The sequence below is a fragment of the Corylus avellana genome, chromosome ca1 (assembly GCF_901000735.1).
Source record: "Corylus avellana chromosome ca1, CavTom2PMs-1.0".
Lineage (NCBI taxonomy): Eukaryota > Viridiplantae > Streptophyta > Magnoliopsida > Fagales > Betulaceae > Corylus > Corylus avellana.
Window position 1 is genome coordinate 19,969,847 of NC_081541.1, and position 24,055 is coordinate 19,993,901.

Here is a 24,055-nt window from a genome sequence, read left to right on the forward strand (position 1 = left end):
GAAAGAGGAAGAAAAGAAAGGAAAGAGAGGAGAAAAGAAAAAGAGAAGGGAAAAAAGAAGAAAAGAAAGAAGAGAAAGAAAGAGAAGGATGAAGAAAAAAAAAATGAGAACTCTCCAAGGTAATATTTTCATATCTTTTATGGTATTTTTAGTATTAAGCTAAACCCTGATTTTGTAGTTGGAATTAAATTGGAGCTTTTAGTGTATGAACACTTGAATTGCTATTTGGAGAAGTTAATTATATTTAGAGTGTTAATTGATCATAAATTGTTATGGGATCCATAGAAGTTGATGCTTATTGGGTTTAGATGCTAATACGTCTTGTGATAAGTCTTGTGATAATTAGAGTGATTGTTGTAAATGTTTATAAGCTTTTGATATTGGGAGTAAGTTGCTAAATTAAATGGCTTCGGAAGAGAGCGATATTATGGCTAGATAGACTTCTTAAGCTGTTAATTATGGTCGGATGATTTTAAAGTAATAAGAATGTTATAACCTTGGTGTTTTAATGTAAAGCAATTGGTTAAATTAAGGCCTTAGTGGAGTTTATTATTAGAATTCTATGTGAGGCATATAAATCAAGCATGGTAGGGTTGATGTCACTATAATGTTTTTGGCTAAGAATAGACGATGGTAGGATAAAGATTAGAGTTAAGATCCTTAGCAACTAAAGTGATGCATGATTGAGAATTGAAAACGAATTGATGACTAAGGTAATTTTTACCTCCGTTGTAGGAATTGTGAGTTGGATGCAGATTCAAAATAAGGGCATGCAATGCCAGGAAAGAGGATACAACACCAAAAACCCCAACATATTTTATTATAATCTTTTGAAAAATGTTGGGGATTTTATAAAGAACTCACTTACATGATTTTCAATTGCACTTCCTTTCATATTTTTAATGCAAAGTTTTATTCAATCATATGCTATGGTTTAAGAATGTTACGTATTATAATGATCTCATATTTTATGAGTTATGCATGACAGCGATTATGAATGAAACGAACTCTCAAAGTTCATGGCATAGCATACAGTTACAGATGAGCTTACAGATTCTATGAAATGTTACATGTGCATTTATGCTTATAATTGTTTAACCCGAGACACGATTATAGTGATGATCAGTACCGCATAAGGTAACATGGTAAGCACACCAAAGACGGTTACGAGAAGGTGTGTGCTACCGGCCAGGTGGCCTTCACCTAGGGAAGTTCTCAACCTGGTAGCTCTCTCCTGTGACGACAGGATGAGCATATAGGTCTTTCGGGACAAGCCAACGTGCGCTGCTGACGATAAATTTGTGGTGTCGGGTCAAAAGGGTAAAATAATAGTTTTGAAAGAAAAGTAAAAGGAAGTGCTTGTACATCTCATAAGTTACTTTCTATTCTTGTATTAATTGTCAATTGTTTTATTATTTGTGCATAGCTGAAACTATAGCATAAAATCTGTAGAGCATGTTTTATAGCATCTTCGTGTTGTGACTACTTATTGAGTTGTCAAATTCACCCCTTCTCCCTATACTTTCAGATTACTCTATATATCGTAGTATTGAGGACATGGATACTGGTGGGCCTCTTAGTTGTTAAAGATCCTATCGTTGCTTTATGGACTAGTAGGAGCAGTAGCAGTAGAAGTGTTTGGGACTTCATTCTATAGACTAAACGGCTTTGGATAGACATAGACGGTGTAACTTGATTGCTTAAGAGATTATTGAATACTAGCACATTATGTGTTTGTGATTTTATAATGAGAGTTTACAGTATTCTGGTGATGTTATGTTTTTGTGGTGAACGTATGGTATTAGAAATTTATTTTTTTATTAAGAATATGTTACAATTGCTCTCAGTCGCTCTACCTCTAAAACTTGGGGCGCTACACTTAGGCTCGAGCGCATCAGTACTCGAGCGCATCAGTACTCGAGCACAACAGGGGAACGATCAAGCGCAAGCTGTGATCGAGCGCAAGGCATGGCGATCGAGCGCATATGGGCGACCTAGATGTGGAAATACTTATTTTCCACTTAAAATTAGGTTTTCCCAACCCTAATTGGACTAGGGTTTTGTTCTCCAATTTTATTAGGTTTTCTAGGGTTCGTAGGTCTTTTTAAAGCCTATAAATAAACATTTTGGCCTCTTAGAAAATACACAATTCTAGAGAGAGAAATTGAAGGCTACTTCAAGAAGCGTTTTCCAGTTTCATATTTCCCTTTTCTTTTTATGTTTTAGTTTTAGTTTATTATGTGTAACTAAACTTATTGTTAGGGTTAGATTGAAGCTCTAATTATGTCTTTTTAATTTAATATTAGTGCCTTTGTTTCAATCATTGTGGTTTAATTTAATTGATTATGTCTATGTGATTGAATTCCCCATGTGAATGTGCCTCATCGTTATTTGCATGTGTTTGGAATCTTTTAATTAAGTCAATTTAGATGACCAAATCTTGGGCTTAATAAAGTAACAAAAGAACCTCATCATGGGTTCTTGGCTTAATCAACATAGGAATTAGGAGTAGATACCATGCCTTAAAGACTCATGTGTTTGTCGATCTACATAGAATTATGTTTCCCTAAAGAACAACTTAGTAGATACCATGCTAAATCCTTTAGGGAATAAATGAATTAGAGTATATACCATGCCTAATTCATTGCTTAAGGAGATCTATAGTTTAAGATGTAGAAACCATGCCCTTAGGTTGAAAGCATTAAATATATCATATGATTGGAACATTGGCCTAGTATTATCTTAATTAGAATGATTTGTGGTGGATGTCAAAACCCTAACCTTTTCATTATTTTTTATATCTTTTCACCGTTGCAAATCTGTGACAATTTGACAATTTAATTGGAAAATAAATTCTAAATAAAAACAACAATCGTCATGGGAATGATCTCGTACTTGCACTCTATACTCACGTTTTGATCTCGTTCACTTGTGAGTAAAACGTACCAAGTATTTGCCTATTAATTTAGGTGGGTATTTGGCACAACAAGTTTTTAGCGCCGTTGTCGAGGATTGTTTGATTTTGTTTAGAATTTGTTTTCCCTAGTTAATTTTGTCTTGTTTTAATTTTGTTGTAATTCTAAATATGTTTTATGTTTCCTTTGAATTGTTAAATTTTGTTTTAATTTAGATTTCTATTTTCTGATTTCTGTACGTGCAGTCCCGTTCTGCAGCAGTGCGATCGAGCGCACTGCTGCAGGGCATTGAATCTTTTGTTTTCTTTTTTGTGTTATTTGTGTTTCAGGAGGATTCGGTACTAGCCTTTTATGAGGGTTTAAATGAATCGAACAAAAACCTTGTTGATGCAGGATGTAGATGTGTGCTTATGGAGAAGAATAGTGAGGAGGCTAAAGAACTCTATGAAACCTTGAGTGAGAATTCTCGACAAGTCTCAACTAGATCCAAACAAGGACTCAAGGGAAAGGGTGTGTATGAAGTGAGCACTACTAGTGGAGTGCAGACCCAGATGGCAACTATGGAGAAAAAGCTAGACATGATCATGAAGGCTATGACAAATCACAGCATCACTCCGGGTCAACAAGTAGCACAAGTCGAGGTATGTGCTATGTGTTCCCAGTCTAAACATATTACTGAGAATTGTCCTATGTCTTCAATTGCAGGGCAGGAGTAAGTAAACTATGTTGGACAGAACAATTATCCTTTAAAGAATAACCCATACTCCAACACCTACAATGCAGGGTGGTGCAACCACCCCAACTTTTCTTGGAGTAACAATCAGAATGTTCTGAATCCTCAAGGGCAACAGGGAAATAACTTCCAAGCTCCACCACAAGCGGCCCAATCAAATCCTGAGCCGAAAAAGAATGACGTTGAAAGTGTTATACTCTAGTTCTTGAATGCACAACAGCAGACCAACACTCAAACCTCTCAAGCCATTAAGAGACTGGAGTCCACTACAAGTCAAGTCATTCAAAAATTAAAGGCGCAAGTAGGGTAATTAGCTAAAGGCCTGAGTGAGAGGAAGAGAGGAGGGTTTCCATCTCAGACCATACAAAACCCAAGAGGATAGGAGTAGTTCAAAGTCGTGACTATGCTTAAGAGAGGAGAAGCTAGGGACAACCACAAGGCATCTTCTTCGGGGCAACATTGAGAGAAAGATAATAGTCTGGCTGAAGATGTTAAACTTAGCGCTCATGGGAGGCACCCCACAGATTATCCTTTTATTTTTCTGTTTTTTTTTTCAGTAAAAATGTTTATTTTCCTTTTTATTTGCTTTAGTGTTTTGTTTTTCATTGACAAGTGAGCTTGAATTCAAGTTTAGGGGTGTGCTTCGAGCCATACCAGTTCAACCAGTTCGCCTATCTCCCAAGTGAGATCTTTCTATGTTTTATATAAATTAGGGATAATGTGTAATTTAAGTTTGGGGTTATGGGAGACACATGACACACACTTTGTCCCTATTTTTGTTTTAATTTTGAAGTAATAGTGCATATTCATGTCTATCTTAATTTTTTTTATTGATTTGAGAAGTAGGATTTGATTTTCATTAGTGAGTTTAAAATTGTGAACACATGATCTGATGATAGAGTTTCTGAATTTGGTTACTTACTTTAGGCATGTGAGAATTCATCTATTTGATTTGATCCACACTAGCACACTAGCACATTTTTTGTGAGGTATGACATGTATGCCTGATATGTATGTTTCTCTGTCTTGGGTGAAGCTGTGTGATTTATTATATGGATACTTTGACATGAGTTGAAAAAAAAAAAAAAAAAAAAAATTCTGATCAATTTTAAAATTCTTCACTAAGTAACTAGACCTCTTGGTCGTTGTTATCCTGGTGGTGACGACTCTCGCCTTGGTGGCTGTGACCATCAAGATGATGGTTGTGATTTTCTTGCTCCTCCAAATGTCCATTCCGATTGATTTCTGACTGTGATTGCGTGGGGAAGCGGAGGTGCAACTCCTCGTTTTGTTGGACTAGGAGCGCTACTTGTGCTTCAAGGGATGCAATGCGCTCCCTATCTCTGGGGTTTTGGTGCACTAACAGTGGCCATTGATTGGCATGGGCTGCTGATTCCTCATGACAAGCTTGGCTTCTGGATCTTGCGTTCACCATAACTGTGGATTTTATTTCGTAAGAACGAAAAAGATATCATTCCCACAAACGGCACCAAACTGTTGGTACAGTTTCCGGTATGGTTGACCCAAGGGCAGATCAATAATATTGAGCTGGTACTTTCTTTCTTTCTTGCAAAATAACAACACTCATTAAGAGGATGTTCCGGGTGGTGGCCAAGGCATTTCTCCTCCGATGATTAAGTTAGTGTCTGTGTAAACTCAATATAGAGCTTAGTAGAGTATCAATCATATACCTGTTTTTGTTGTTTACAAGCCTTTTATAGGTGGGACTCATAAAGATGGTGATGATGACCGGGTAGAGGATCTGAGATTCGGGCATGACGGATGGAAGAGTTAATATTCTGGTTCCTTGACCGTTATGGTCAATGAGAAACCGTTCTTGCTATTGACATCATGCCGAGAATGGCGCGCAACGGTTACAGTGGCTGGCGTGATCCAAAGAATAGCGCATAACCGTTGGTGGTATTTAAGTGTGGGTCGTAACTGACCCGATAATCAAGCCATATTCAAGTTGTTAGCATGATCGGTGCATATTTGTCCATAACTGTTATATCCGTGTATTATGTATATACTATATCGTTGATTCAATAAATGATGCTCGTTGGGTGAGCACGGTCTCTCGAGAATGTGAGCTTGGTGAAGCAACATCGTATCCAACCTTTTGTAACTGGGTTTCTTCTTAGTAAGCCCGTATGAATGTGCTGGGCTTCTACCCAGGTCAATGGGCTATGGGCTTGATCGTTAGATAATAGGCCGAATGACCCTAGCGTAGATTTAGGTGTAACAGTAATTAATTGCAAGCCCAATGATAATTTTGAAGGCCACATCATTTTTGGAATGGAATAAGAAACTAAGGGTCCGTTTGGAATTGCGGTTTCAATAAGTGCGATTTTAAAAAATTGTGTTTTTAGAATCGCAAAAATGTTTGGTAAAATATGTTAAATTTTTTTTTTTTTTTTTTTATTTTTTATTTTTATCAAATATTTGTTCTACAAAATCATGATTTTGGTTTAAATTCACACTTTTTCAAATAAATACTCATAACCTGCTTATAAAAATCGAAGATTTTTTTTATTATTTTAGATTAAGTGCTTTTTAAATTCTAATGCTAAATGCCTTACGTTTTGCGATATCTTTTAAAAGTGCAGATTATTCTTGTGAAATCGCAATCACAAACTCACTCCAAGAAAGACTTCTAACATTACTCCAAACAGCTCTAAAATAAGAATTAATGTGCGGCTATAATTCTGAAAAATTTAAAACCAATTAACATAATTGTATCTATTTGAAAAATAACTTTTAGCTATTAAACTAACAATAAAAAGTTTTTATAAAAAAAACACACACACGCACACACACAATAAAAAAATTTCATATTTATCTTGCCCCTAAAAACTTTGTGATCACATGATTTTAACCTTGGCTGTGTTTGGTAATGGAATGGAAAAAGGGAGTGAAACGGTACTGTAGTAGATTTGATTGATATGAGAGAAAAAAGTAAGAATGTTTTGTATAAAAAAGTGAAAAATTTTGTTTTGTAGTGATTTTTTTATTTGAATAGTAATAAAAAGTGATTAATGTGATATAAAAAGTAAGAATGTTGGAATTAATTTTGAGAAGAATTTTTTATTTTATTTTTGGGTCCGGTTTGTTCCGGCCTTTTGCCATAATGGTAAACAACCCAAGCCCGTTTGCTAAAGGACATTTTACAGCCTTGTCCAGCATTTGTGGCCTGCACTACGATTTCTTCTCAAATTCACAGCCCATTTATTGCCGAGGAGTGCTACCCATCCCAAATTTTCTTTTCAAAAGTTAGTTCTCAAATGATGTATTATTATTTCATGAGATTTATTATTTTGGGAAGTGTGTCACCAGGGCTGGCCAAATGTATTTAGGGGCCTTAGGTAAAACTTTAAAATTTAGCCTTATTTTTTTAATATTTAAATATTAATTAAATAATATTTATTTTAATATGGCAGGAGATCTTTACCTAATAAGCACCAATTCTGCACTTAGTGATTTTTTGTTTGAAACTAAAATTACCATTTTGCTCTTACTCATTGTTCTTTATACTTAAATTAAGCATGCTTATTTTTTGTCTTTTAGCATTTTCGTAGATTGCAAAATAACCATTTTAACCTTTTTGAAATGTGAAAAATTGAACATTTTAACCTTTTGTGAGAGGCTGAATTTCTGTAAAATAACCACAACAGACAAATCTGTGGGATTCTTAGATTTTTTTTTTTTTCGTTCTAATTTTATAGAGGGACTGGATATTATAAACAAATCATATTATTTTTTAAAAAAAATATGTTGACTGTTAGGGCCTTGTGGCCGTTGTGCAGAAGGCCTCTATATTATAAAAATTAAAAAAAATTAAAAAAAAAAAATTATTTTTTTAAAGCATGTTGAAGGCCTCAAGAAACCATGTTAGGATATTAATATTATAAACAAATAATAATATTTTTCTTAAAACATGTTTGAGGGCATCAAGAGACAAGAAAGCATGTTGAGAGCCTTTAAGCAAATTTTTTTGGCCATATTAAAAAATATTTTGGGCCTTAAAAGTCTAGGGCTCTAGGCATATTTAGGGCCCTATGTGTTATTAACTCATGAGATGGTAATACATCATTTGAAAACTAACTTTTAGAAGAAAAAAATTTGGAATATGTAACATTTCTCTTTATTGCCTTTGGAAGAACTACAACTTCATCCAATCTCATTCGTCATTCACCCATCTTACCAAATAGTTAATTTCTATTTTTTTTTACTGTCCTATGAAACTAGAGGTAAATCATAAATGGAGCATTTTTTTTTTTTTTTTTAACTTTTAAGATTATTTTAAAAAGAGCCCCCTCTCAAATACCATGTATTAAGATACGTAGCATTCTCTTGATTTGTTTCCATATATATATATATATATATATATATATATTATTTTCTGAGCAGGTGGGATTTAATATATTATTAAGATAAACTAAATAAATAAACAAAAATGATAGAATCTAATAAAAACTTCATATTTTACTCATAAAAATTCACATGACAAGATGCCACATATATTTTTTTTTTTGGAAGAAAAAAGACAAAAGAAAAAGAAAATGATATGACATCTTGCCAAATAATACTAAGTGTCATCTTTTTATTCTCATAAAATCTTCCTAAAGCTGATGTGACTTTCAAACTCACTATTGGATCAAAATTCAAGTATGATTCATCTAAAATTTAATAATAATTTTAAAAATCACATTAATTTTAATAAAATTTTAGAAAGATAAAAAAATAATACTTAGTATTACTTAATATTATCACATGAAACTTTTATGCACAAAATATAAAATTTTTATTACATTCTTCGTAAATAAATAAATGATGTTTTCATCCGCCGTGTCAACCGGATGATACCAGAGTGCCGCGACTTGGAGGATCGGATATTACTTTGACTCTAGCCGTGTCAACCTAAACAAGTACCCAGTCACAGCACCCTAGATTAGCGGCATTTCCGATTTCCAAACTTCCCCTTCAAAATTGCAAAAGACGCCCTTAGCCCTTACCTTAATAAAAACGTTGGCTGGTTTTCCATTCTATGCATGGCCCATGGGGTGGTTAAGGTGTTGAAAATCTTCATTATCTATTCTCTCTCTCTCCCATTTTAAAACATACTTTATATTCTTAATACAAAAAAATACACAATTTGTCATTTTAGAGGGATATCCTTTTGAATGAATATACCTGTAACATTTTAGTTTTATATTGGAAACAGATAAATAGTTTACATAAAAAAAATTCTTATGGTTGCTATGTACTACTTACTATATTTAAGATGATGTGGCTAACGTTTTTACCTAATTTGTTAAACTTACTTAACAAACTAATGTGCAGGTTGCCTTATTTAATTCTTTTAAATTAAATTAGTGAATAAATAAATAAAAAAAAATATTAGTCACAGGGGCATGTTCGTCCGGATAAAGATGAAGTCCGCTAATTGAACCCGTAAAAGACGAGAAAAGTGGGGCCCGAGATATATCGCGTGGGCCGCCGGCTGACTGAGCCCTATAGAAAAGCAAAAAGATCCTGTGTGTCTCAATGTCTTTGACCTTTTCTTGTTTTCTTTCATTTTCTTTTTTATTATTTATTTAATAATTACGATTCTTTCAAAATCAAATTAGTACAAATTCCACTACGCTCCGCTCCATTAAGCCTCTCATTTTCCTCCATAAAACCCACTCCGATTTCATCGTTCTCTCTCACTCCCTTGCTTTCTTCGCCTTTCTTCCTTGGATTTTCTTTTTTTATTTATTTTTTTTCGTTTTTCACTTGTTCAAGAAAGAGAAAGACAAATGGAGGAGTCATCAAACGGAAACCAATCCGAAAACAGAGAATCGAAAGAGAATCCGAGAGAGGTTGAGGAATTAAATGATTCCGAAACATGCGGTGACGGAAATCATTCCATTTCGAATCAGAATCTTCAAAGAGAGGATGATTTCTTCAAGATAGAGATCCAGGGCGAGGAGAAGGAAATACCAAAGCCCCAAGAAGAGGAGGAGGAAGACGAAGAATTTCGCGATGACATCAGCGAAACGTCGTCGTCGATGACGGACAAGTCCAGCCACGACTCGCTCGGTTCGAACAAAATGAGCGACGACGCAGCGAGTCTCCAACCTCACCTCCAGCTCCCGAGGCCCGAGGCGCCCCCAGGCCTTTCCTCCTCAAACGGCGACGTCTCGCTCCAGCGGTCGCCGTCGCTGTCTGTGGACATGCCGGCGATCCGGAAGTTCATCCGCGAGAGGAGCGGCAGCTTCTCGGCGGCGATCGTGAAGCGACTGTCTTCTCTCAAGGAGAACAACTACGCAGACGCTTCGAAGACAACGGCGAAATCGGCCGGCGTGACCGAGTTCGATCTCTCGGGGATGAAGGTGATCGTGAAGCTCAAGAACAACGTCGAACTCAAAGGCCGAATCAGCTTCTTCTCTCGGTCGAATTGCAGGGATTGCACGGCGGTCCGGAAGTTCTTCCGCGAGAAGGGATTGAAATACGTTGAAATTAACGTCGACGTGTACCCTCAGAGAGAGAAGGAGCTATTCGAGAGGACTGGGAGCTCGTCCGTACCGCAAGTATTTTTCAACGAGAAGCTGTTTGGGGGCCTGGTGGCGTTGAACTCTCTGAGGAACAGCGGCGGATTTGACCGGAGATTGAAGGAAATGCTAGGGAGCAAATGTCCCGACGATGCGCCTGCACCGCCTGTTTATGGATTTGACGACACCGAGGAGGAATGGACGGACGAGATGCTCGGGATCGTCAGGGTTTTGCGTCAGAAATTGCCCATTCAGGATCGTCTGATGAAGATGAAGATGGTGAAAAACTGCTTCTCCGGGAGCGAGACGGTGGAGGTGCTGATTCACCACTTGGACTGCGGCCGCAGGAAGGTACGTTAGATACACTCGCACTCCAACCGTTGATTTCTCTTCTCTATCCACGATGATTAAGCGCGTGAGAGTTTGTTTGACTTTTTCTTGCTGAAGTCCCCAGTCGCTGACCAAGCTCATTTAGCTATTGAATAGATAATCTTTGTTAAGCTAGGGAGGAGAGGTTGGATGACGATTATACCCTTTTCCTTTATCGGAGACCAAGAAAGTTTGGGCGACATTAATGATGACCAACCTGCGGGGCGGTAATAACCGTAGATAACAACCTCCTCGTTTACTGAAAGGAGACAAGTGATTAACTTAAATTAATTCATTGGGAGTACATAAGAGGCAATAATATTATTTTTAATTGCAATGACATCTTTGGCGCTGCCAGCAATCCTTTTATCAATATCTTTAATTTGGGATGATTTTTTTCTTAAAAAAAAAAATATTTTTATATTATATTTTTTTAATAACTTGCTTGAATTGTAAGAGGTTGGCAGATGGACCTTCTCATATAGTTTAAGAGTAATCCAACTCTTCATATTTATTTATTATGCTCATATCAGATTGGTTGATATGAAGTGTTTTAAATGTTTGGTGTGGTAATAAACCACTTAAAATATGTCATGTTAACCGGTGTGACATAAGCGTGAATAGTAAAATTATTCTAGTTTAATTGTTTGGTCTGATTCTAGTTTAGTAGTTTAGTTTTAGTGATTTTACATATTACACTTTTATTCAACAACTATTTCATAATGCTGATTTGGCCGTCTTAACTAATTTTTAAATACTAATCTAATGATCGGTTGAGACGGGAATGCTAGCATTGTGGGACAAGAAAATAATATGTAGCATTAATAGTAGATTTTGAATGAGCGTTGGAGGTGATTATTAGTTGCCAATCCTGATAATGTGCAATTATAAACAGAATATGAAATTATGAGGCCAATCTCTTATTATGATGATGAATTGATATACTACCTAAAATGATGAAATGGGAAAAATTTAGTGGGTGTTATAGTAATGAGTCTGTCACCGGGTCCCACCTGTCTAGGATTAATTGCCTGAGGGCTGAGGCTCCTTATTTTGAACTTGGAATCTGGAAGGGGTAATTTTGAATTCTCTAGGAATTAATAATAATAATAATATGAACCACGTTACCGGAGTGATTGCCTCCTTTTTCACCATGTCAACCGAACGAGTTAGAATGATTCCTTCACGGTTGGAAAGGCTGAAAGGCTAACAATCGATGTTGGATGGGTCCCGGACACTCTTAAATGTTGGCTCCTTCCACACGCATCCCGCGGAAAAGAAAAGTAATCGACAGTTTTGAAGGGCCTAATTTCTGCGCTTTCTGTGGCCCCCAATTGTACCAAATTTCGTTTGAAACAGGAATAAGGAACATATGTCGCAATAAATTAAAGTTTTTTTTTTTTTTTTTTGGTTTCTTAGCGATTCTGAATTTGTCTTTGCTGTATTTTGAAAGTTATGCTCTTTTTGTTGACAATCCAATACGCGGGATATGCTCGAGTTATACCCTGATGAGTGATGGCCAAAAATTGTTGAAATTAATCAAATTTTTTTTTCATTTTTTATTTAAAATTAGTGATTAGTAGGTTTTCTTGAGTGATTCTATGTTTTCTACTTTAATTTATCTTTTTCTAATTGTATAGGTCCATTTTTCCTACTTCATACGAAGAGAGAGAGGTCTGTAATGATTAGAAATCATGATGCTTCTAATCGTCCTATCTCACAGCAAATAATCTTCATATTTCGTCTGTAAAAAGTTTCTAGCTTCTTTTATTTAATGCTTTACATTTTACTTTATAATTTTTGTAAAATGCTAAGATGAGGGGTTATTAATACAACATAATGAATTAAATTCGAAGCATTCTACTGAACACGGGACTACTGGGACTAACGAAAGCTGCAGCCACACATATAATGGTGGAATGTGCAACATTCTTGACTTGATTTTTTTTTTTTTCCTTTTTGGCAAGTATTCTTGACTTTGTTTGAGTACAGAGCAAATTCAGTAAGTGTTTCCCATTTTGTGACATTGCCCTAATGGTCGAATGTGCAATATTCATAACTTTTTTTTTCTTTGCGTATTTTCTTTTGAACTCTGCAGTCTGCATCTTCGATTAATGCGCTTGCCATGTCAATCATTTTTCTAAAGAAAAAAGAAAAACTGTTTGGATCATACCTAAGTTTCTCTCCTTCATGGATGTAACAATGAATTATATATGACAACAAATGTAGGCTGTTGACATTGGAAGACAGCTGGCCAGGAGGCATTTCATCAATCACGTTTTTGGGTAAGAACATTTCTTCTGCACTGAGTGAAACTGAGTACTTAATACTATACCTTTCCTGTCCTACTCAAGTTTCATTATTGGTTACATATTTGTGTAGGGAAAATGATTTTGAAGATGGGAACCATTTTTATCGTTTCCTTGAACATGAACCCTTTATTCCAAAGTGCTTCAATTTTCGAGGATCTATGAACGACAGTGAGCCCAAGCCTGCGGCTATGATTGGCCAAAGGATGACCAAGATAATGTCTGCCATACTGGAGTCCTATGCCTCTGATGACAGGCACCACGTTGATTATGTGGGCATCAGCAAAAGTGAGGAATTTCGGAGGTACGCTTGATATTCCCATGAATTTAATCTATTCCATCTACAATTCCATTTTGTTCTTTGGTACTCGGAAGTTATGGAGTGATCACCTTCTATTATCAATTTCAAGTTTCAAATTAGGAAAATATTCCCTTTCTTAGAAGTTTGAAGCCTGTTGTTACTTATGTTTCCCTAGGTGTCACCCTTCCATAAATCACCTACCACCAAAATGGAGAGGAAAAATTATTTTCTTAACCAGTTGGTGGCTGTGCTGTATCGGGCTCTTCAACAAGTTATGCCCTATCTTTTGGGCATACTTTGCGCCATTATATGCAAATGAGCTGCAGAAATGACCAAGATGACTGATATATAAGCCAATACAACTACTTGTTGGAAATCAAATGGATAAGTACAAAATGGGAGATTCCTGAATCATGCAAAAAATTCTTGTATACAATTCACATACAAACACCAGTCAATCTATGTAGTACAATCTGTTAACTAACTAATCATCCCAAAAGTATAAGTTTATAGGAAATAGTGAATTTAATTAATTAAAATTCTCACACTCTTCCTCACATGTGGGCTTAAACTCTCTCTCAACATGTGAGGTCCAAAACATGGAATCTTTAACTTAAATGAGGGGTGAATAATAGAGGCAGCATAGTTCGAACTTAAGGTCTCTCCTCTAATAATACCATATTAAATCACCAGTTATTATAAAAGTTTAAATTGGTAGAAAATTGTGAATTTAATTATTTAATTAATATTCTTACACAAAATAAGGTTGGACAAAATTTCAAGATGGAAATTATAACACTAAACTAAAACTTATTCTCTCTTCATTTCATTGGGGTATGAAAGCATAACCACATGAAAATATTTAAAATGTTAGCATGTTTGCGATACCATTGCGCCCATAGTCCCTAAATAGGCATGGTACTAGGATGGACAGTGGTAGCAGCATATGTATCCCTTTCATGACCCTCCAGCCTTGGAAACTCTTGGAGAATCATTCTCTCCCAGCCATATAAATATCCCTTGTAGATAAAAATTCTTTCCTGCTCTTATCTGCTTCACCTGTGGCTGCAATGACTTTAGCTTTGCTTAACCCAGTTATTTTGGTCAGACAGGACTGCCAATGTTTTTCACCATTAGTTTCCACTTATACTTCACTGTTAAAATTTTGTCTGATTAAGCCCAATAGCTGTATCTATGTGAGTAGATCGGATTTTACATGAAATTTTTGGCCGTGCAAGTTTTTGCCTTGGCCGAATTTCATGTCTCCAAATCAGATTTTTAAAAATTATTTTCATTAAAAATATGTTTTATGCTATCTATAGTGAAATTGGTAATTAAAACTCATGTTCTTATTTGTGTGCATCATCATAGGATTTGGCTAGGGTATACTCACCCCTAGGCCGATCCCTATATGTGCCCATAACATCTCTTTCAAGATTTCAAATGACAAAAAAATGGTTTATGTAAATTAAACAAAATAGTTTGGCTATCGAAATATCCAACTCCTAAATGTGATTTTGATCATGGTTATGCTATGCTATGCATGCAATCCTAATAACTTAATGTGTTAAATTTGGATTAATGGGATACGGGGTAGGACTAGTTCCAACATGGATATGAAAAGTGAAAATTGATTGAAAGGATTTGCTCTTGTTCAACTTTAAATTAATGCCTGCACCCAAGCTGACGGAACAACATGGTGCTCTTTAGGCTTTAGTGCTTTACCAGAACTAGGGGCAGATAATTGGTTCATATTTGAGAAAGCAGGACACCTACTTTATAGCACAATAGCTACCTATGATATATAGATTGCTATCATAGCACTTTATTCTTTGAAGGCGTTGGCTTAGATTGTGCAAGCTGCCAAGCTCCCATGTAATCCTTTCAAAGTACTTATTAAGTTGTTTATTTTATAAGTTGCACAGATCCGGGGTTTGCCCTTTAGGGATGGGTACACGAATTGGTCCTGCCTTGGGGGGTTTCCCGTCATAAAAATTATTTTTATGAGTTTCGTACAATTCAAATAAAATTAGGTTCTCTAAGAATAGTTTTTCAATCTCTCAACTGCAGGTATGTAAACTTGGCTCAAGAACTTCATCGGGTAGATCTCCTAGCTCTCTCTGAAAATGAGAAGCTAGCCTTCTTTTTGAACTTATACAATGCCATGGTCATCCATGCTGTAATCAGAATAGGGTGCCCAGAGAGTGTAATCGATAGGAGATTCTTCTTTTCGGATTTCCAATATGTCGTTGGAGGGTATCCCTATTCCCTTAATACAATTAACCATGGGATCCTCAGAAACAACAGGAGACCCCCTTACTCCTTGGTCAAGTCCTTGAGCTCTGGAGACAAGCGTTTGGAGGTAAACAATTTTCACTTAAGTCATTACTGAAACTGAAACATATACAAAACAACTCCCCTTGAATCAACAAGGTATAGCCCTTTCATATTTTAGTATGGTCGAGTGTTCTGAATTCTATTTTCAATTTTGAAAATTTGAATAGTTTCCCTTAATATTTGATTAGTTATAGAATAAATGTTCTAAACAAGAAACTTTGAGGGCCCGTTTGCTAATGCTTTTTAGAACTGTTTTTTGCTGTTTAGCAAAAAATCAAGAGCATTAACAAACAACCCGACACACAAAATACTCAAAACTATTTTCACCTTTATGTCACATCACAACAAAAAACAAAAAACACCTTCTAAAAAGCATTAGCAAATGAGTCCTAAATCTTTTGGCTACCATATTTCCTCTCTCGCGTAGCTTTTATTAGTTTCTTGATTTCTGATTAGAGATGGTGGGATAAAGTGTTAACCATATTTATCAATTATGCCAGCTTTCTCTTGCTAAAGTAAATCCATTGATTCACTTTGGGGTGTGTAACGGGACAAGGTCAAGCCCAACAGTGAGGTTCTTCTCACCCCAAGGAATTGAAGCTGAATTAAGATGTGCTGCGAGAGAGTTTTTCCAGGGTGGTGGGATGGAGGTGGACTTGGAGAAGAGGACTGTATATCTCACCCGAATAATTAAGTGGTGAGTCATAAAAAGTGCTCAACCTTTTTTCCATTGTATAGACATATTGTTAAACAAGGCCACAAATGCCACTTATTTTACAACTTTGCCATTGTTCTGTATTTTCCTTGCAGGTTAAATGTGGATTTTGGAAATGATAAAGAAATTCTAAAGTGGATCCTCAATTACTTGGATGCAACCAAAGCAGGTCTCTTAACACATCTTTTGGCCGATGGGGGCCCTATAAATATTGTGTATCAGGACTACAATTGGTCCCTAAACTCTTGACTACCCACCCCTCTTGGCCATTATTTCAACACTATAAAAAGAAATATTTGGTGCCATGTGATAGGTTCCTGAATTAGCGAGAGAGAGAGAGAGAGACTGTATCTAATATATATATTAAATTTTGATATCTTTGATCATTAACTAGGGACTGGTTCCATAATTCCAAATATTGGCAGCGACTTGCCTCCCAATTAAATTCCAATAAATCTAATTATCTAAAGGCTAAATTCTTACCGCCGTATAAGCCTAGATACACTAAAGAGCATGTTTGAGATTGTGTTTGAGAAATAGAGCTTTTAAATAAAAAAGCGTGTTTTTGCAAAACGAATACTTTTGTTTTTCAAATGCACACCCAAACAGGCTTTAAAGCTAACATCAAACATTGTTGTTAAGCTCGTGCCTATGCTCCTCATGCCACCATTGTCATCGCCGGCCTGCTCCTACCATTGCCAATACTTATTAAAATCTTAATTGTTTAACACGGTTTAAGTGTAATTTTAATCATGTATTTATAAGTTTTTGGGCACCTCTTCTTACAAACTGGTTTTCAAGGGTGGGTTATATCTTATACTTGTATTATTTAGTACCGGAATTAGCTACTAGGCCCACTACATCGAGTATGAGATCGAATGAGTTGCAATTTTGTAGTCGAGTCGTAGATAGTGAGATCTATAAGCTAAATTAAAATATCTTGATACTATATATGGGCGTAGTGTTAAGCCACTAAATTAGATAGGTGAGTATAGTCACTAAAATAGAAAGAACTATCATTGGGTAAGTGTCAATAGAGTGGGTTGTGGTGAACGTCGATTGTAGAGTGTAGTAGTATGTTACGATCCTATGTGTCTCATGTAGCCTAAGTACAATTTTAACTATGTATATAAGTTTTCGGACACCCTCCCCTTGCAAGTCATTTTTTAACAATGATCGAGTTCTACCTAAGGTTTATATCAACACACATCCACTATAAAATGACAAGAATGAGAGCAAGTATGGTTTCGCCTCACTATGTCAAACCCACTATATCGAGGGGAGGCCAAACAAAGTCGTACCATGGTTTGGATGGTCATGTGGAGCGAACCGGTGATCTTGTCCCCCTAGAAGGGCTAGGAGCCAAACTTGGCGCCGTGGGGCCTTAAGCCTGGGCTTAACATCAATGTTTGCCGTTAGCTTAATGTATCTAGTGTTAGTGTGAGGCAATGGTGAACCACCCCAAGCTTGGGGGGTTCTGGACTACCCAAATTTTTAAAAATGTCATAAAATTTGAAATTTTCTTTTGAATTTTAAGTTTTTTATATGATTTTTTTTTAAAAAAAAAAAAAAATTTCCCCCTCTCTTAAAATTCTAATTCGGGGTGGTTCCTAGTGGGACACAAGCAATGAAGCTTCAAGGTAAACGATAAAGAAGGAAAAAGCTCTCTCTGTCTCTCAGACTGTGGTTTTTGCAGTGCTTAAAATAAAGCTCAGAAAAACACCAAATTATTCTCCCTCGCCAAATCTGCAAGTACTGCCAACTAATCACCACAATAATAGACTCCTCATATGAAAGTTAAAAGGACAAGGGAACCTTCTTGGTTTTTTTTTTTTTTTTTTAAGTACATTGAACAACAAAAAGGAACAAAGCAAACAGAAACAACTAAGAAACTAAACAAGCCTAAAATTAACAAACCAAAACCAAAGAAGAAGGATCCTTTCCACTAACAATCCTAATAGAGGGAGTAGGAGGAGTAATGGGAATGCTGCCAGATGAAAATCTGGTTGCGGCCCAATGTGTCACTGAGTGGGCACAAAAGTTTGCACTTCTATTAACTTTTCGAGCTCTCCAAGAAGAAGAAGCAGGGATAGAGTCAAGCGTCTTTAATATAATGGGAGAGATACGCCAATCTTGAGAGAAATTAGGATTGAGTAGAGCTAAAATGACAACTAAAGAATCTCCCTCCAGGATAAACTTTTTGATGTTGGAAGAAGAAGCCAGAGGCACAGCAAGAAGAACAGCCATAGCTTCACCAATGTTGGGCAAACATTTAGAGCTAATCTGAGAAGTCATTCTTATAATGTTACCTGAATTATTACAACAAACCGCAGCTTGCACTGAAAATGAATCCTGAATAGCAGTGTCATAATTGATCTTAAACCAACCTGGCGGAGGAGGAATCCATTTTTCCACTAGTGATATACTAGATTTATGCCAAGCTTCAAAATGCTCAAGTGTTAATTTATTAACATTCCTAGAAACTTGTAGATCATCGAAAGTGGTGCCATCGTGATAGGCTTTGTTACGAGAAGACCATAATATATCACATGCTACCGAAGCAAAGATTTGAAATCGATGATGATCTTCTATTGGAATACCAAGCATAGCCCCAGGGTAGAGGATAAGATTTATCCAATCCCTCATATTAGAGAAATTAAGAGCCGTTGAGTCAAGAGGCCAAGATGAGCTACGCCAAATGATACGGGCAAAGCTGCAATTGAAGAATAAATGTTGGAGAGAATCTTCTAATACTTTGCATAGAGGGCAAGCTTCAAGATTAGATGGAAAAATAGAATTAAGCCGTTCTTTTGTTGGAAGGATGTTCCAAGCTATTTTCCATAAGAAAAGCCGGAGCCTATCATTAAGATTGAGCTTCCAAATGGACTTCCAAAAATTTGAAGAGGCTAGAATAGCATTTGTGGAATATCTCGAACTGATAGCAGAAAGATAGGCTGAGCTAGTGGAGCAGCGCCCTGAACAAGAGGGAGTCCAAATATATTTTATATTGGGATCTTTAGAAACATGAATTTTTGAAATTTCCCTTACAGAATCTTTCTCAAATAAAGCTTGAAGCATAACAGTGTTCCATTTCAAAGTCTCATGGTGAAATAAGTCAGAGATAAGCAATGAAGGTTGATGACAATTATTCGGAGATCTTGGAGAAGGCTTAAATAATGGAATTGTGGGAATCCAGGGAGTCATCCAGATTGGATAGTGAGAATTTATGGAGACTTGTAAGCATGCTCCAGAAATAATCAAAGGTTTGCTTTTTTGAATTCCTTTCCATAACAAGAGATATTTGAAGGAGAAGAAGTGGTTAGGAAATCTCTATACCTAATATACTTCTCTCGAAGATGATAGACCCAGATATTATCAGCATTAGTAAGCGTTTTCCAACCAAGCTTTGCCACTAAGGCTAAGTTCATTGAGGACATTTTTCGGAACCCCAGCCTACCTTGGTTGCGAGGAATACACATTGATCCCCAAGATTTGAGAGATAGGTTTCTGGATTTGCCTTTAGGAAAACCCCACTAAAAATCCTCGAATAATTTGTCAAGAGCTTTACAGATGGAATTCATAAGAAGGAACGTGCTTATTGAGTATAATGGAATAGAAGATGTTGTGGCTTTAATGAGAACCATCCTTCTAGCATGAGAGAAAGTTTTAGCTCTCCATCCATCCATTTTCCCATGACCTTGTCCAATATTGGTCGGAAGACTTATTTTTTGATTTACCAATGATGAAAGGAAGACCCAGATAAAATGACGCCGAGGAGGTGGGCTGTATGGGAGACTTCCTTTAATGTTGTTCACAGTTGAAGCTATGGTATTTTTACTGAAAAGGATAGAAGATTTTGATGAGTTAATCGCCTGTCCTGACCATTCACAATAAGGATCCAAACATGATTTTATTGTATTAGCTTCGGAAGAGGTAGCCTTTGCAAAAATAATAAGATCATCAAAAAATAAAAGATGAGTGATCGAGGAACAATTTCGAGCAATGCTGATTCCCTTAATAAGACCAAGGGATTCTTCTTTATTTAGGAGCCTTGATGACCTCAGTACCTAGGATGAATAAGAATGGAGATAAAGGATCTCCTTGGCGTAGACCTTTAGCTGGAGTGAACAACCCAAATGGACTACCATTTATGAGAATTGAGAATGACGGTGTGGTAATACATATCCGAATCCAGTTTATCCAGATAGGATGAAACCCAAGTTTACTCAAGATGGCGAATAAAAAATTCCATTTCATCCTATCAAAAGCCTTTTCCATATCAATCTTGATGGCCATAAGTCCACCTCTTCCTTTTTTTGATTCGAGAGAATGAAGAAGTTCATGAGTTAAAATAGAATTGTCTTGAATACTCCTGGAAGGGACAAAAGCTGATTGATAAGGTGAAATAAAATGATGAAGAAGACCCTTAAGCCTATTAGCAAGAATTTTGGAGATGATCTTGTAAATAATGTTGCAAAGATTGATTGGTCAAAAATAATTGACCGTGATAGAACCCAACTGTTTGGGGACCAAAGCAATAAAGGTGTGGTTCTGTTCCTTTAAGAGATGATTATTCATAAAGAAATCCAAAACACTCTTAATGACCACATCTTTAACAATACTCCAGTATTTCTTATAGAAAAGAGCTGTAAAACTATCTGGACTAGGAGCTTTGGTAGACCCAATACTGGATAATGCATTAAAAATTTCTTGTTCTGATGGAATAGAGCACAAATAATGGTTATCTTCAAAAGAAATAAAGTTCTCAAACAAGTTGAAGAGATCATCAGAAATAACAGGCTCGGAAGAGGAGAATAATAAGGTAAAATGATTAGAAAAATAGCTTCCAATAGCTGGCCTATCAGAGATCCAAGCCCTAGACTGTAATTTAAGATAATCAATTGTATTTCTTCTTCTCTTGATCTGTGGAGGCATGAAAGAATTTGGTATTTAAGTCTTTACATGTGAGCCAAGTTTCTCTTGATTTATTCCTCCAAAGAGATTCTACTAATATGAATAGTTCATCCAATTCTTTTTTTAGAAAAATTTCTTCATTGTAGGAATTGATGGAGATATTGGACTGTTGGATTGCATCAAGTTGACTAGTAAGAGAGGTGATCCTCTGCTGGATATTCCCAAAATGTAGACTATTCCATGTCTTAAGAGCTACTTTCGTAGATTTCAATTTTTTGGTAAGAGTGTAAGCAAGTGAACCTTCAAAAATAGAATCCCAAGCTGCAGAAATGACGTTCCCTCATGTAGGAATTATTTCTTTATCTCTAAAGAACCACTTTCCACACTGCTACACTTTGAAGACTGCCTCACATTCCTTTCCAACAAGTGAAAAGGTCTACCACTCGTCTTGGCATAACCCAAGCTAACCCAACTCGGTTGAAGAAAGCACTCCATGAGGTCATAGCAATCTCACAATGGAAAAAAGATGATCCATAGACTACCCACTCCTCTTACACATATAGCGCTAATCAATCACTATGACTTGGCGCTTCCTCAGGTCATCTATGTTGAGGATCTTTCCTACAACGACTGACCAAGCCAAAAGCACCACTCCATGATCACAAATCATGTTCAGCTCCATCTGCATGTTGCAAGCATCCTTTCTTCAAATGCAAACTTAAAGCATCCAACATTTCATATATAAGCCTGGCTTCAGGATGATCTCTATGCTCAACTGTAAATATATGAGTTGTCCCATTCACTTGAATGAGGCTTTGTCCAGGAAATTTTCTCACTTTGTAAGACTTCATTTTTGTTCTTATTGCTGCAACCCCATCCCACCTTCCTACTGATGCATACATGTTAGCCATCTCCACGTATGGAACTGCCACCTGGGGTTCCAATTCAAAGAGTTGGCATGAAGCATATTCACCAATCTCTATGTTACGGTGAACCTTGCAAGCACTAAGCAATGCACCCCATATGCCTGCATCAGGCTTGATAGGCATGTTTTGGACAAACTCCAATGCTTCTTTTAGCCTTCCTGTGCGTCCAAGAAGATCTGCCATACAGGAATAATGGTCTAATCCAGGACTTATATCATATTCTCTAGTCATCATAGCAAAGCACTCCCATCCTTTCTCAAGTAAACCTCCGTGAGTACAAGCTTGAAGAACAGCAAGAAATGTTATGTGGTTTGGCTTCAGTCCCAACTCCAACATCAGATAGAAATGGTACAGAGCTTCTGTAAATTCTCCATTTAAAGCACAACCTGCAATCATAGTTGTCCAAGAGACAACACTTCTCTCAGGAATGGCATAAAAGAGCTCTCGAGCATCATTTATACTTCCACATTTTGCATACATGTCGATGAATGCATTGCAAACTATTAGATTATCTTTTAATCCATTTGAAATGGAATGGTCATCAATCCATTTCCCAAGCTCAAGTGCACCTATTTGGCCACAACCTGAGATCAAAGAAAGCACAGTGACCAAATCAGGTTTATCACCAGCTGCTTCCATGGCATTAAACAAGGCCAACGCCTCATTCATATCCCCTTTTTCAGCATACCCACTAATCATAGCAGTCCAAGAAACACAAGTTCTTTCAGACATGCTGTCAAACAAAAATCTTGCAGAATCTACATCTCCACACTTAGAGTACATAGACACAAGGGTATTGACCGCAGCTATATCTAAATCACAACCCAATTGGATTCCATGAGAATGAATCAGCATACCTTGAAATAATGCCTCTGATTGCACACATGATGAAAGTATACTAATAATGGTGCTTAAATCAGGTCTAAATCCGTTATACAACATGCATTTGTAAGAATTAACAGAATCAAAGAAATTTTTAAAATTTGCATACCCTGCGATTATGGAATTCCATGAGACAACCGTCTTCACACTTATGTTGATCTCATTAAATACCAACTCCGCCAACCCCAAGTCACCACATTTGGCATATGCAGCAATCCAAGTGTTAGCAACCGAAACATCAGCATCTATGCCAATTTGAATTCCAAATGAATGAAGCGATTTTACCAATTTCAAACTCTTAGTATGCAAAACCGCTTGAGTTAGCCCCATAACTGTAACTGAATCAGGCTGAATCCCCGCAAACCTCATCTCATGCAAAAGACATGAAACTCTATCAAGAAAACACGATCGAGCAAACCCAAGAAGTATTGCATTCCAAGAAGCTACATCTCTCACGGGCATCCTCACAAACAACCTGTGTGCATCATCCAACTGATTGCATTTGACATACATGTCAACAATTGCTGTTTGCACAAAGATATGAGACCAAAATGGAGATTTGACGACATGGGTGTGAATGATTTGGGAGTATTTGAGATTGGATATCTTGGCACATGCTTTTGCTACAGGGGAGAATGTCAGATTGTTTGGTTCGATGCCATTTTGCTTTACTTTGCGGAAGAGAGTGAGGGCTTTGTGGGAATAACCATGGTTTACAGCTTCTCTTATGCTGAAATTCCATTGACCAATAGTTGAGAAATTCGAAAACCAATCCAGACGTGGAGTTGAGAGGCAAATCCTTTTGCGGAGTTGAGAATTTTTAATCATTTATCATTGTTTTGGAGGCCGTTAGAGAAATTATTTGAGAGGCAAATCCTTTTGCGGCGGACCGGCGGTGCTGTTAGGGAAGGGGCAGGATCCGGAAAAAGAGGAGGTGAGCAAGAAATTAAGGATACGCTATTGTCGGCCGGAGACAAATAAGTAAATTACGATTTTAAGAATTGTGTTTTTAAAAATTTATAATTTTAAAATTACTATTTTTAAAATTGTAAAAGCGTTTAATAAAATATATTAAAAAATATTTTTTTATCAAATATTTGTTATGCAAAATCGTAATTTTA

General features: G+C 36.5%; 3 protein-coding genes across 3 annotated transcripts; 1 reads left to right on the top strand and 2 right to left on the bottom strand.

Moving 5' to 3' along the window:
* Nucleotides 1–9,319: 9,319 nt before the first annotated feature.
* On the top strand, nucleotides 9,320–16,596 carry LOC132187446 (uncharacterized). Its single transcript, XM_059601764.1, has 6 exons — nucleotides 9,320–10,532; nucleotides 12,780–12,835; nucleotides 12,933–13,163; nucleotides 15,231–15,522; nucleotides 15,998–16,194; nucleotides 16,308–16,596. Exons 1-6 carry the CDS (start codon nucleotides 9,447–9,449, stop codon nucleotides 16,459–16,461), a joined length of 2,016 nt encoding a protein of 671 aa, XP_059457747.1. The 5' UTR covers nucleotides 9,320–9,446; the 3' UTR covers nucleotides 16,462–16,596.
* Nucleotides 16,597–18,120: 1,524 nt separating this feature from the next.
* LOC132167148 (uncharacterized) lies at nucleotides 18,121–19,416 on the bottom strand. The gene has a single exon (XM_059578052.1). It carries the CDS (start codon nucleotides 19,414–19,416, stop codon nucleotides 18,121–18,123), a length of 1,296 nt encoding a protein of 431 aa, XP_059434035.1.
* A 1,567-nt stretch (nucleotides 19,417–20,983) lies between these two features.
* On the bottom strand, nucleotides 20,984–23,816 carry LOC132167101 (pentatricopeptide repeat-containing protein At4g19191, mitochondrial). Its single transcript, XM_059577998.1, has one exon. The coding sequence runs from the start codon at nucleotides 23,760–23,762 to the stop codon at nucleotides 21,786–21,788; it is 1,977 nt and encodes a 658-aa protein (XP_059433981.1). The 5' UTR covers nucleotides 23,763–23,816; the 3' UTR covers nucleotides 20,984–21,785.
* Nucleotides 23,817–24,055: the final 239 nt, after the last annotated feature.

Bases quoted from the DNA above. Each gene is read 5' to 3' on its own strand.
- LOC132187446 (XM_059601764.1), top strand. From the start codon at position 9,447: ATGGAGGAGTCATCAAACGGAAACCAATCCGAAAACAGAGAATCGAAA. The intron at 15,523-15,997 runs GTAAACAATTTT...CAATTATGCCAG, and splicing joins CTGGAGACAAGCGTTTGGAG to CTTTCTCTTGCTAAAGTAAA. The intron at 16,195-16,307 runs GTGAGTCATAAA...TTTTCCTTGCAG, and splicing joins CTCACCCGAATAATTAAGTG to GTTAAATGTGGATTTTGGAA.
- LOC132167148 (XM_059578052.1), bottom strand. From the start codon at position 19,416: ATGACTCCCTGGATTCCCACAATTCCATTATTTAAGCCTTCTCCAAGA.
- LOC132167101 (XM_059577998.1), bottom strand. From the start codon at position 23,762: ATGATTAAAAATTCTCAACTCCGCAAAAGGATTTGCCTCTCAACTCCA.